The following is a 14,781-nucleotide window of genomic DNA, read 5'->3' on the forward strand; positions in this document are numbered from 1 at the left end:
AACCGCATGTGTTGCATGGGCACCGTCATCCTTCTTCAAAACACTGCACAGTCATCTTATCTGCACCACCTCTTAAAGATCTATTGCAATCGTATCATGTCGCAGCATGCGACGTATACTCGGACGATTACTTTGAGTGTGCGCTGCCTTGGCTGGTTGAGCAAAATCTCTCGAATTGCCCAACGTGATGCGTTCTACGTCACGCGAAAGTGATAGTGTCGCCGGAAGCGATTGGTCCGAAATCCCCGTGTTCGGCGCGATGGCGCAGTTCCTGTAGTGCTAGTGACAGCTGGCAAAAATACGGAACACACGCACAGCTGTCGCGGAATACAGCTGCGTAGGTCGCCAAGACGCACCTCTCTACCACTGAGCACGCGTGTGAGGCTCCGAGTACAGCTTGCTCACATGCTTGCACTTGCTTGTTCATGCTTTTTCTTTTTCACTCTGCCAATTTTAAGAGAATGCTTAATGCACTTGGATGCATGAAATGCACTTTCCTTTTATTACGTATATAGAGCCACCAAAGACGAGACATCAAACATGCATAGTTTTTCTACTGAAGTGAACTGGCATGTCGAGAACGGCTGTTGCAATGCGTGCCGAGATGCTTTCATGTCGCACACGCACGCTAACTAAATCATCGCACCTGACCTCGTGCCATTCATTTATGTAGCACATAATGGTGTGCCTAAAATGCTGTGCTGCAAGGACATACCAGGACATACCTTGATTATTCTGACTTCAACAACTGCACGCGTGTCCTCGCATGTAATCTCCCTATGACAGGGTTTGTGCAATTCCATTTTTTTTGTATCTGGATTCTATTATAGAGCTGCTTCCAAACGAGGAAATGATGAAGCAGCAGATCTCGGCATTTGCTACTCACCGTCAAAAAATGAGAGCACCACTCCATGAATTCCCTTGGTGTGAACTAGCATCGTTTCGCACCTCCGCAGTGTGGTCTCCTGCGAAATGGAATGTACTCGATGGCGTATGTCGAGCCTCAGGAGTCGGGTTAGGCACCGTAAATCGGCATTTATTCTTCGTGCTTCCTCCTTAATTAAACAATTAGCTTTTACTGTGAAACTGTATGAGCCACCAATGCCGAAAAGTAATGATGATGTACAGTGTTAGCACCCCGCAATGAAAAATTTGCGATTTCTAAAAATTGCAAGCACCGACTGAAAAAAAACGAAAGAGGCTGAAGTCGGGAAGCAATGCCGGTAGTGCCGTAGCCAGAAATTTCGTTCGGGGAGAGGGGCTCACTTTGCAGCTCGGCCACCTCCTTATAGAAATAGTCGAGGAATCAAAAACATTAATTGTTAATGATAACTGCGTTGCCTTTCCAACAGATGCTGCAAACGAATTCAAGACAAGTTAAGTACGTATTCTTTCATAAAAGAATACACTCGTTATGCCTGAAAATTGTGCCTGACATAACCGATATCAATGCTTCCATGTTTTCTCTATATTTAATAAGCGAAGGAAAGTCACAGGAACTTTAGAAATATATCCGTTTTAAACCAGCAAAGCAGTGCATGCCGCTGGTATGAAACATGTAAAAGCCATGAAATGTACAAATTGAGGACAAATTTTTTAATGAAGATTTGTTAGCCCCCCGGCCTTTCTCTCATTTGCATATCTCTTTCTCTCTTTCTCTCTGTCATTCAACAACCTTGTTTACATTTTTGTACATATTCAACGACCAGGAAAAACTGCCAATGACGCTGTCCTTTCTTAGAATGTATTGCACAGGAGCAGCTGGCACCAGTCTTGTATTGCGAGAAATTGCTCCAAAATTATGGCCGCAACAGAGAGCACATATATAAAGCAGAAGTTCTGCAAAATATACGAGCGCGAGTAAAATGAAAGTGAGCCAATGCGAATATGTGACAAACGGAATACTCCATTTAAAAGTAGTCGCCATGATCATTTAGACATTTGTACCACTGACTAACGAGTCGCGTAATTCCCGTCTCATAAAACTCCTTGGGTTGCTGTTTCAAAAATGTGTAACTGACTCTACGTCATCGTCCGAAACAAATCTGGTTCCCTCGATCAGTTTTTTCAAATGCTCCCAAATGTGGAAGTCGCAAAGCGACAGGTCTGGATTGTATGGCGAATGTTGCAGCGTTTCCCACTCAAACTTTCCCAGTTTTGCATTAAATACATCAGCAATGTGGGGACGGGAAATGTCGTGGAGCAAGATAATCTCATTGCTCAATTTTTCACGTCGTTTGTTCTTGATTGCGACACGCAGCCCATCTGAGGTTTCGCAATATCGGAAACAATTTATAGCCTCTCGAGGTTTAGCAAATTCGATCAATAATGGCCCCTGATGATCGAAAAAAGTCAACAACACCTTTCCGGCAAAAATGACTGTCTTTGCTTTCCTTAAGAGTGGTGAATTCAAATGCTTCCACTGTAAGCTTTGCCAAAGTATTTCAGGCTAGTAGTAGTGGCACCATGATTCGTCCTCGGTCACAATGGCCGACAAAAAGTCGTCACCGTCATCGTGATACCCGATTTGACGAGTCAAGGCAGCGCCCAACTTCTCCGTCTTCTTGCGTTGGTTCAAAATCTTGGGCATTCATTGCTCACACGAGAGCCGATAACCGAGATATTCATTAATTATGGTGTGACATGAACCATGACTGATGTTCACACGCCCTGCCAATTCATCGATGCTTATCCTCCGTTCTTGTCTAATCAGCCTTTGCAGTTGTGTTGGGGGTGATTGCATGGCGGCTTTGGCCCGGTCATGGATCGTCTTCGCAACTTTCATGTCCTTCTCTGAACCGATTGCTACAACGCTTCACAGTGGCTAATGAAATGCAATGTTCAACTCACACAGCAGCCATACGGCGACTAATTTCTTTTTTTAGAAATATCTTTATCTGTCAAAAACCTCACCACACAACGCTGTTCAACTTTTGTAGTGTTGTTTATGTTACGCAACCATATTCAACCCAGTTTATCGGTGCATTAAAGAACATTTATCCTCATTCTTGCATGTTAAAAATTAAATTATGGGATTTTACGTGCCAAAACCACTTTCTGATTATGAGGCGCGCTGTAGTGGGAGACTCCGGAAATTTCGACCACCTGGGGATCTTTAGCGTGCATCTAAATCTCAGTGCACGGGTGTTTTCGCATTTCGCCCCTATCGAAAGGAGGCCGCCGTGGCCGGGATTCGATCCCGCGACCTGGTGCTCAGCAGCCCAACACAATAGCCACTGAGCAAACACGGCGGGTCCCCTGAATGTCAGTTTTGTAAATTAGATGCCTATGGTGCTATGCGCAAGCCCCGCAAACTATGAACCGAACCATTATTGCGTGGGGCGGGTTGGCTCACTTTCATTTGATTCGCCTTCGTACATTAAAAATGCGATGCTACAATTTAATATACAAATGTGAAGATAGATTTTGATAAAGGGCAGAAAACTCACTGGAAACAAAGTTGACTGCGCATATTACGCAAAACCTCGCAACAAAATATTTAAATATACATATGTCTCCTATTAATCAACGTATCTAAGAAAAAGTCACTATATGATGCGTTCAAGAAGGCAAATAAACATGTTGCGCAACCACAGATTTACAGATCACAGACCCTCCTCCCTCCACTCCCCCGATGTATCATGAGCGACGGAAGGCGACGCGCTTCCTCCCCGCTTTTCTCCCTTGTGCACACAAGACTGAGTCACAATCATTGGCTCACCCGTGCCCCCCCTCCCCCCTTTACGCTTTAAGATTCATATACAGCATGCGGCACGCGGTCACAATGTTATCGCCCTTGGACATTACTTATAAGGAACATATGGGCGACAGCTACTGCCGGAATGCGCCTGGAGTCTCCATATTGCTGCTATCGCAATAATATAGTAAGACTATCTGGCAATTGAAGTGTCCCGTGGCCCATTACTTTGATCAAAAGAAGTAAGAAAATCTAACTTTCGCCATGCGACAATTCGCTTCGCCGCCAGAATGTCTTATTTCTTCTTTTGTGCGGCGGGGAGCGCCGAAATGAAATAACGCAAAGGAAAGCGGGTTGGTTACAATCGAATGCCTACTTTGGCCACCGAGTGTAGCTACTGAAGGAATATCGCAGAAAACGCGAGACGCTTGGTCCACAGAGAACCATACGCATGCTGCTCGGTATCCTGCACCAGCGAGACAAGATTTTCCGGTGAGGTTGCGCTCAAGCGAACGCGTTGCAATTCGTCGAGTCCCCGCAGTGCTAGTGGCGAGTGACTATGCATTGTTTCGTTTTCTCGTCTGCTAGCCAGAAAGCGTCCAAACCTCAACCAGGCTATAATCCAGTCGGCCAAAGAAAAACGAACGCGCATCGAAGTCTACCGTGAGGTGGTCGATGCAGCATGAGAAAAACGCATGCACTCTGGCTGGATCGCCAGCCCGCAGGTAGTGAGAACAAAAAAAGAAAAGAAAAAGAGGCTCAATGTGTACTCGCGAACAAATGTGCAACCAGAAAAATAAATAAGAACTTAGTTACCTTTGCTAGCTCTAGTGCCAGGACATAGATGCTTTGGCGCAGGTGAAAAAAAATGTTTGTATTCTTTTCTGTGACATGACGGAACAAATGAACCACCACAATGTTTCGTCTCATCGGACCTCGCGGCGTGCTTTGTCAGCTTGTCTGATAGTGTGTTGATTTCGCTTGTCTCTTTGTATGGTCCGATGTACGACTTTCGAAAAATTCATGCAATTTGGGGTCAAATGTTTATAACAACATTAAACCCACAGCGTTGAAAATCTAAAGCCCGGCTTTGAAAATGTCAGTGCACCTTTCGTATCAAAAAGCCATCAGAACTTTATACCCATAAAGTTTCAGAATTGAAATCCAAATGCTCCGTAGATACCGCGGCCTCCGCGAGATGCCGAGATGAGCCCGCTCGCCATTAAAATGCCCTTGAAACCTTGTGCTCGGTGGGGCGCCTTGCGTTACGAGAAGTGACTCCCGATGCATGGGCGATGCCGCGAAATCCAGCCCGCTAAAATGTCTTTTCGAGCGTGAAAAAGACATTCTAGACAAAATCGAGCATGATTTCCGGCGCAGGGAGTTGTTTTGGTCGGCGGCGCATGGCAGCACGAAAAAATTTCAGGGGGGGGGGGGGGCGGAAGCCCCATAAGTCACCCCCCTGGCTACGCCCCTGCTTTTAACTGAAAACCGAGGTTCCCGACGTTAACGACAATAAGTGCGCGTCCAAGCCGCAAGCCCTGCTGTGCTTTCGGGTGCAAGAGTGTTTACAACAGTGTTCCAGGTAAGAAGCTTTCTCCAGGCATGGATATCGGAGAAGCAAGGGCTCAAATTCTGCATCCAGCTGGTTCGTTGAAGAAAGTCAGCTACATGATCGGTATTTTCGATGAACTTGTTCTGATGACTAACGGGCGCACGATGGAGTTACGTTCAGTTCGCATCTTTGCCAATAAGTTGAGCTTTTGTTCGGGAAGACCAAGCGTAAGATGTGCAATGTGTCTGAAAGAAAATTCGAACGCTAGCAGCTGCTGAATGGCATTCGCGTGCTAAAACCGTGCTCAAACAGTAATTTAAGCTAGCAGATATGCATGCTCCGCTACATTGCCTTAGCTGCATTTCCTAGGCGTTAATTATTTTATAATACCTTAGAATAAGCCAACACGAGCATGTGGCGTTGAGCTGAAAGGTTGCTGTCCCATTTTATATACTCTTTTGTAATATTTTTTACGCAATAACAAGAGCACGGACTCCAAAATATGTGTCCTTGATCATCTGCCAAGCACTTACTTGCACACATGACGAACTACTACGCTTGCTACTGCGCTTTTCAAACCAAAATACGATGTTCGCAAAGGCTGAGGGGCGCGTGTGAAAGTGACGAATGGGCTTTATTAAGCTTCACCTAATATAAAAAGGTATAGGTTGAACCATATTGAATGGACACAAGCTAACTGTGCACATAGGGTTACTCTTAACGACGGTTGTCCAAACGTGATCAGGAACAGAAAATCAGCCTAGCCATATAATCCGATTCGCTGCGGACGAGAACTTTCGCATCGTGGTTTCTCCTGCTTCACGGTCAATAAAATTTAGAATCTCGTTTTTTTTTCATTTCAAGAGCAACACTTTCTCATCGTCAACAATATCAAGTAATTAATGAGTTTGTGTGAAACGTCGTTCGTTTCTGCAAGGAGCACATCGTGTAACAGTGATTCGGTATTCCCAAACTTAGAGCGGTTGGCACAACAGTGAAGACAAGTTTTGTTAAAAAGCGTGGCCAGCCACCAAGCCGTTCGAACTTTACTAAATTCTCCTTTAGGCTTCTGACAGTTGTGCGCTTATGCTTATGACGAAAGAACACTTCAAGCGTGTAACTGATTTCTGCTCGAGTTGAACATTAGCTCATGAGCGTGCAGCACAACAACTGCAGTCAACACTTTCACGCGGCACAGACGCGACAGTCGCTCGAACTCTGCCGGGTCGACGGCAAAAGGAGACTCCGACGTGCATGCTGCTGTGTAAGTTCGATAATAAATTTGTACCTTCTCACTGCGTTGATTATTGTTTTGCGAACACATGTCCTGGTAATTTCATAACCACCTCACCGACTTTGTAGATGGGGTTTGGTGTAAATGAGCTTTACCTTCAAGCTCTGCGAACGAACGCGTCCTTGTCTTCCAATTCTATGAATTATCACCCGACTATTACACGCGCACTGTTTGTTGCCATAGCGAGCTCTGCAGCAGCCTGGCGGGGTGATTTTCAACTTCTCGGCGGAGTCGCCCTCTCCATTCCCTGACCATTTCCACCGAGTTCGGTGTGAACTCAATCTCGGTGTGAACGTCCCAACAAACACCAATACGTGCGTGTAGTGGCGCTCTGTGGTAGCCGACCGTGACCCCACCTGACAGTGTGCAGGGCGTCTACGCCGACAGACTCACCGGTCGACGTACCTACCACAGAATCGCAAACATGGTTCCGACAGAAAGAGCGTATGGTTTGAAGTTTGCCCTTCACTACGTTTGCCACGCTCGCCTACTAACCGGTAGGTGTCCCGGCATTTTGATGGCGTCATAGGTGGCGTCCTGGTAGGCCTGCAGCACCGCCCTCTTGGGTCCAAGCAGCAAGAGCAGCAAGTGCCAGGCCACAAGACGACGCATGGCGAACCGCCGGCGAGGGTGCGACAGCAGATCCGCCAGCTTAAGGGCGCGAGGGTAGGCAAGCACACTCTCGTGTACCATGAACTCAGCACGGGCGTGCTCGGTCAGCAGCTGGCGCCAGCGGTCTGCGTTGACGCGCCGGCACGTCGTGCAATGGTAAGACTGATGGCGTGCTGTCACAGTTTGACCGTTGAACTTAATTCTTATCGTGCACTGACATTTCCTGCCGTAGTGTTCACAAAAACTTCAAGAAGAGAAATGGCGGCTCTGTTGCGAACGTGTTCTGATGCTGCGAACAAGGTGCAAATGCCAGTCACATTCCTTGGAGGGAAGAATGGCAGGGTGCTCGCGTACTTGAATTTATGCGAAAGGTAAATGCAAGAGGGCGGTTAAAACTTATCCAGAGCCCCCTCCCTTCCCGCGTACGTCGTCTGTAAAAAAAACTAGTGTCGCTTTTACACATTGAACCTCATGAATGAATTAATCATTGACTCTATCAAAACTGAGTCTTTCACACACTGAATCTCATGGATGAATTAATCAGGGAGTTAATCAAAACTGAGACGGAAGCACGTTACCTGACCGTAGGAAGTCATAAGCGAGAAACAAGGCCTTATTATTTTGCTCGTGACTCTTTCTGGTCAGTCTACTTGGTTAAAAAGCTTAACGCACATAAAGCACGAATGCTCCTTTTTATTATTATTCAGCCTTACTGAGAAGTCGCACGCACGAAGAAAAAATGAATGCTTTGTGTTGCATATTGTAAAGCGCAGCAAAAATATAGCCAGCGGGAGCATAAAAAACCTATCAAGAAAATATGAATTAGAACTGGTGAGTTGCACAGTTAGCTTTATCATTGTCGACTTACCCTGAAGTGTCTCGCCTGCAGACGTTACCTGGTTAGTTTTTATAAACTGGGACTACACGTAAAGCCTTCCGGAGAGAGAGTTTGTGCACATATAGCATTAGGCAGAGACTCTATCGCCTCGGCTGTTTTATCCTGCAGCTTCCGCTGTGGTCTCTCATCGACAAGGACTGAAGAATGAGGCCTTCGCCAGAGGGCTTTTTAAATTGTAATTGGGAATGTATACCAACAGCGTAATTTTCTTTCGCACCAGTCACACTTGCCGCCCTTATCTCACACCACACCACTGAGAGCACGCGCTGACAAGTTTAACATGGGTTCAAAAATGTAAAAGCTTGAGTCGACTGGCGTACTTAAAATTACAATCATAAGACCCAATGCCCAAGCGAAGCGCACAGAAGGCACAGATACAGACATTGCGCTGCGTGCATTCCAATTTCCCATGCGCTTCGTCTAACCAAATGCCCTTCGCAATGGGAATTCGACATAGGTGTCCTTTAGGGTGCACATTTGTGCATTGCAAGCGAAAAAAAAGATTAGTAAAGCCAATAACACAGAACCGGCCTTTTTAGCTCATCAGCAAAGGTTTTCTGTTGCTGAGCATGATAATAAAAGAAAAGCTGTGCAGATCCACGCACTGTGGGAATCGACGTTATGCGATGTATTTTGAAGGCAGCTGCTTATGCAGCTTTGTTTGCGGAGCTGCAAACTATCGCCGGTTTGACGACTGTGTTTGCGCAATTCCAGTGTTTGCGTGCTACGCAAGCACAGTGAACCTGAATTAATGCGACAATGCGTGCGTGTGACGACAGCAACAAGACGTCACCGACAGTAAGGACGATTGCGTGGTTTCTACGAACGATCGTATTCATGTGAACGAGCGGCATGGAGATGCTAGGTGGGCAAAAAACGCAAAAACGAAATTCTCACTGGCGGCTGCACGTGGTATAGTCGGAGGCGACAAAAGCGTGACACGACGGTGAAACTGTAAGACAGCACGAAGCCCGTGTGCTTATTTTCTGACGTGCCCCCCATTCGAATGAGTGGCGCGGTGCACTGCACACCTTGGCCGAGCCGTGATGACGGTTACATTGTGGAATGCAGTGCAGCGTTGTCGTACTCCGAACCGTGTACACGGGGAATGAGCAGACCTAGGGTACTCTAGGGTACATTATACACTGTTCGAAATTCGCTGCATGCCGTGTTGTCGCTTCCTTGCACTCGCATTGTTGCACCTATTTTTCACTATAGTCTCCACAGAAGTCTCGATTATGTTTTTCTTACTGTCCCTAAAACCCAACCACATCGCTCAACTTGTACGGTTTCCACACTAATTGATGGATTGAAATTTCTTACATTCTGTGTTTTTTGAAAGGTTCTGCATTCACTGTGTTCGATTTCTCACAACGTCCGCAATATTACTACGGTGTTCCAATGAAAAAGTGTGCACGTGGTTATACGACATATATGAACGTAAACCCCCCCCCCCCCCCACGTAACACTCACGGCCAAGCTTTACATTTGGGAGACAAAACTACTTATTTGCTCTTCATTGAATGCACTATGTGTTTAAAAGCCATGCCGCTTAGAACATGTCTGTAAAGATAGGGACGACATTTCTAAGTTAACAAGGTCGTTGCTTAGTAATACTTAAATGCGCCTACTGCTGTCGTTGCCTCCTGAAGATAGCCTCCCGCAATTACTCCGTGAGATGGGAGGAGCATAGCCAGAAAGTGCCAAAAAGGGAGGGGGATGGTTTTCCTGGAACACATTGCTCTCAATGTGGTTGTCGTCCACTTTTTTGACAAAACAGCAGCACTAGCAAGAAACGCACATCCCAATACAAGACTTGGCATTCAGGCAGCAGCCATTGCAGGAGGCAACTGTATCGCTAAATCTTTCATAAAGAATGAGCTTACTTAGGGTCAAGGGCACGCGGGCAGCCAGCCGCCTTTGTCCTAAGTGTGTTCCTGTTGATTTGTAGTGTTCTTGATAACTTGTACAAATATATGTTGTTGTGATCCCGTGCGCGAGGTTATATATTAATGTTTCTCACTAATTAACGCCAGTTGGAAGCCAGCGCTTGCCTTTGTCGCTTCTTTTTATGTTCCGTGTCTATAACTTACGCGCTGGTTATTTCATTATGGAACGCAACTAGCCCAGTGTCACAGCTTGCTCCAAAAAATTTACCGCACCAACTTATGCCACGTCTGCTTTAGCCGGACCCGCGCATATTTCGGACACTGACCGAGAAGTTCCAGCGAAACGTTAAACCTTGGTACCGGAGCCTGTGCTTCGTTTTGCGGGCGAAACTGCCGCTTTTTTTCTGATTTGAAATTCAAGTCTGGCGTTTTGCGTGCCAAAGCCACCATTTGAAGATGAGGCACGTCGTAGTGGGAGATTCCGAATTCATTCTGACCTCGAAGGAATATTTAACCTGCCCCCAATGCACGGGACATGGGCGTTTTTGCATTTCGCCACCATTCAAATGCGGCTGCGGCAGCCAGGATTCGATCCCGCGACTTCGTGGTTAGCTGCGCGATGCCATAACCGCTAAGCCACCGTGGCGGGTGCCATTTCTCCTTTTTTTTCTACTCACGATGCTACACATCTAACCATAGGCATTTACTCACCCGGAGAGACTGTGTTCTCAGTGTAAGCTGCCAGTTCGTCGATTGTAACGGCAGACGGGGAATCCAGGAACGCTTCCTTGGTGACCGGATCCGTGCGGGCCGACAAGATGTACGCAACTGCGTATAATAATTTTTATACACACCCATAGAGCATGAAAACTTTTTTGTCGCAACTATAATGTTATCAGCAGACAGCCGCAACTATTTTGCAAGTTGGTTCTTTTTAACAGGAGATAGAAGAAATCGCAAACTTATATCACCATGGTGCAAAGACTCTCTACGAGGTTGACCGCCAACATTGATATACTCTCCTTTAGGCTCGACTAGCATAGCCAAGCGACCTTTCTTCCCTACCTTTTCCCATACCGGAGCCGAGGGACAATGTAATGCTACGTCAGAAGCCCCGCAGCCCTTTTTTGTGCTTTCCTTTTTTTCCTTACATGGCGCACTTTCAGTAGGGATTCTCGCACGTTCTGCTTTGATTTCTTTACGGAAGTCATGTATCATGATCGGTGAAGTTGCAGGCGGTGCACTTGAGATAGAGGTGTTTATTAAAACGATAGTACGACGCGTAATGTCCTAATACTACAAACTGGCTTATAAAGGTCTTTTAAGCCACAGGGCCAGAGGAACGCCTTTGAGTTGATTTCTTGCTCTAACAGAGAGAGAAGAAAGGAAAGTAACGTACGCCTACGATCGTTGCTGCCGACAGCTTTGCACCCGGAGATGAGTAGAACATTGGTGTTCACAGGTACAGTTCTGCGCGTTTTAGTTCACTTCAACGTAACAAGATCGCGCCATCGGCGCTTCTGTGCGCACTAATTCTATCCGGTATTGAATAAACCAAGTTCGATCAAAATAGTTATTGAAGCTTGGAACGAAAAGCGCACCAGAACCTATCGTCAGAGATATTAGTGGTACGCAATTGAGGCGTGACTAGGTGAGGGGGGGACAAACACTGACACTAGAAAACCTACCCGAAAAATAAATGTTCGAAAGTTTTTAGTCAGAATACTGTAATACGAGTAAAAGTGCCATTTAAAATATTTTTGGTTTACTAAAACAACAAATGACAATAAATGTTTTTTTATTTCACACTTTATTAGTTCATTCTTAGTGACCCCTACCAACCTGTGATTCTGGTGCAAGACCATGTAAGACTGTGCAAACGAGATATTATGTCGTGCGGAATGGCATTCGTAACTTAAGCGCGGTAGTTTCATCCGAGTGTTGTTTTTAATTTCTTTGCATGTTTGTTCAAAGTGTGACGCGCATTTCACTTCCAATTTTGTCTCACCTAACGCAAGGCATTCGTTGGCGAAAAGTGTGATTACAGTTTCTTTTTTTTTTATCCCGCAAGTTCACGCTACGGCCTCCGACGTCCTTTATCTCTTCATGTCAATAAATGCGGAATGCTCCGCGAATAAACGTCGCGCTATGTTTGTTCACTCTCCGTAACACAGGCAGTGAGTGTCCAACGGGCAGAGAAATTAGTAAGTGTCGAATGCTTTCTAAATGATAAGGCGGGAAAATGTAGTCTTCTCTGATATATGTTGGATGTGAATACATGGTGTCGCATGGAATTGCTAATGACTCTGTGAAAAGGGTTCGGATATGTTGCTACATATTACGACTGTGTGTAGGCAATAATACTTTTCATTCATTGAAACATGTTTTATTCAATTTCTTATAATGGTTACAGTATTCTAGACGAATAAAATTGAAGTTGCTCTTGAAACCTCTGTGGCATTATCATTTATTTATGTCCTATTCGCTCACCTTCCTACTGGAGCGATTGCCAAGAATTACAGCCTAATTATGTTCATATTAAGAGGTACGCCACTCCTATAATTTAATGAGACGCTGGCGCTTCAGTTAAGGCGAGTCCTCAAGCTCGCCTCAGCCTCGAAAGAAATATAACTGCTGGCGTAGTGGTCAGAATGCCAGACACTAAAGAAATTCAAACATTCGCACATAGCAGCCTATGATCTTGACGTCACTGCCATCTGATTTATTTATTTATTTATTTATTTATTCATTTACCTCACAGGCTCCCGAAGGAGTATTGCGTGAGGGGAGGATACAGGGAATTAGCAAAAAAAAAAAGAGTAAAAAGAAATTATACATTGTTAGCGAGTAAACATGAAAGAACAAATATCTAACAATATAAATAACGGGATAAATGAAACAAACGACTGTGTGAAGTAACAAAAAGGAGTACCAAGAAATTATACAAATGGTAACAGGTGAAGGTGAAAGAACAAGTCTGTAATAGTGTTAAAGCAATCCAAAACAAACATTCAAACAAAACAAAAAGAAAAACCTATACAACTTCGCTACAAGTATTTACTTAGGTGCGCAGTATGGTTTAGTTGTGACGAATTATGGAAATAATATGCATAAGCGTGCTTTGAAGGATACTGGGTCAAGAATTTCAACTATGTCGTTTGGTAGGTTATTCCATTGTTGAATGGCACGTGGTAACGCGGAAGAATTGAAAGCATTTATTCGGCCAAAGATACGCTGGAAACTGAGATGATTATGCAAACGCCGAGATGTACGAGATGGACGAGTGAGCGGCAGAGTGGACGGGCGCGTGCTATGGATTATCTCGTGAAATAGACAAAGCAATCCTATGGTTCTTGGTGATTCAAAAGATGAGAGAGATAAAGATGACTTAATGATAGTCACGCTAGAGTCACGGTGATAATCTCTTGACAATGAAGCGGGTGGCGCGGTTTTGGACCGATACGAGAGATGCGATTAAGTAAGCTTGGCGAGGTGACCAGATAGGGGCTGCGAATTCCAGTTGTGGCCTTACAAAAGTCTGATAAGCGATTTGTCTGGTGAGGACAGGAGCATCACGAAGGTTGCGTTTAAGATAGCCGAGCGTACGTGAAGCTTTGGCAGTTATTTTTTCGATGTGCGCAAACCATGACAGGTTAGGTGTAAGGAGAATGCCGAGGTACTTGTATGAGTTGGTGCGTGTGACGGGGTTGTTATCAAGTGAGTAATCGAAAGCGGAAAATGTCTTTTTGCGGGTGAATGTTATTAGTTTGCATTTATCAGTGTTTATAGTCATTTGCCAAGAAGAGCACCAGTTAGTAATACGGTCAAGATCTCGTTGGAGAGCGACGTGATCGGAAGGTGAGCAGATTTCACGATAGATCACACAATCGTCTGCGAACAAGCGAATGGATGACGTTATTTCGGATGGAAGGTCGTTAATATGGATAAGAAAAAGTAATGGTCCGAGTACGCTTCCTTGTGGGACACCAGATGTTACATCGCTGATACTGGAAATAAAGTTATCGACGACGGTGAATTGCTTACGGAATGACAAGAAATTTCTTATCCAAGATACTGTTATGGAATCGATGTTTAAGCATGAGAGTTTAGCTATGAGACGGCAATGAGCAACGCGATCGAAAGCCTTAGCGAAGTCTATGAAAATGGAATCTGTTTGTATGCCCTTATCCATGTTTAGGAAAATATCCGCAGTCAATTCGAATAGTTGCGTTTCACATGATAGTCCTTTTCTAAAACCATGCTGATGTTTAAAAAAGAACTGTTAGTTTCCAAGTGATATGCTACGTTTGAAAAGATTATGTGTTCTAGTAACTTACCGGGAACGCTTGTTAGTGATATTGGGCGGTAATTGTTAACAGCGCTTTTATCGCCAGATTTAAAGAAAGGTATAACTTTACCGACCTTCCAGTCATACGGAACTTCCCCTGTTGAGAGGGACTGTTGAAACAAGCAGGAAAGGACTGTGCTAGAGGAAACTACAGTATATTTTAAGATTTTTGAGTTTATACCGTCCATGCCGGAAGAAGTTGACATCTTGAGGTTGTTGATCAGCTCAGCAACACCAGTGATTGTTATATTGATGGGGGCCATGTATGTACAATCGAGTTCGATGGGTGTTGGTATATTTGAATGGTCTTCCTTTGTAAATACGAACGTGAAGTAATTGTTAAAGATAGATGCTGAAAGCTCTCGTGCAATCGGCAAGCCATAGCTATCAAGTAGTTGTGAAATGTCGGAATCTTTAACGGGAGAGATCGTTTTCCAAATTTTTTTTGGGTTGTTTTGAAGCAGTGATTGCAGATCGCAAGAGAAATA

General features: G+C 44.9%; 1 protein-coding gene across 1 annotated transcript in view; it reads right to left on the reverse strand.

Annotated features, from left to right (window-relative positions):
- The window catches only part of LOC142574737 (uncharacterized), a 52,068-nt gene that overhangs the window by 16,941 nt on the left and 20,346 nt on the right, over positions 1-14,781 (reverse strand). Inside the window, exons 6-7 of the mRNA XM_075683760.1 lie at positions 10,657-10,773; positions 7,042-7,283 (exon numbers count right to left, since the gene is read on the reverse strand). Of these exons, the coding sequence (XP_075539875.1) occupies positions 7,042-7,283; positions 10,657-10,773 (359 nt within the window). The remainder of the gene's footprint in view (positions 1-7,041; positions 7,284-10,656; positions 10,774-14,781) is intronic.

This window comes from Dermacentor variabilis, chromosome 3 (genome assembly GCF_050947875.1).
Source record: "Dermacentor variabilis isolate Ectoservices chromosome 3, ASM5094787v1, whole genome shotgun sequence".
NCBI lineage: Eukaryota > Metazoa > Arthropoda > Arachnida > Ixodida > Ixodidae > Dermacentor > Dermacentor variabilis.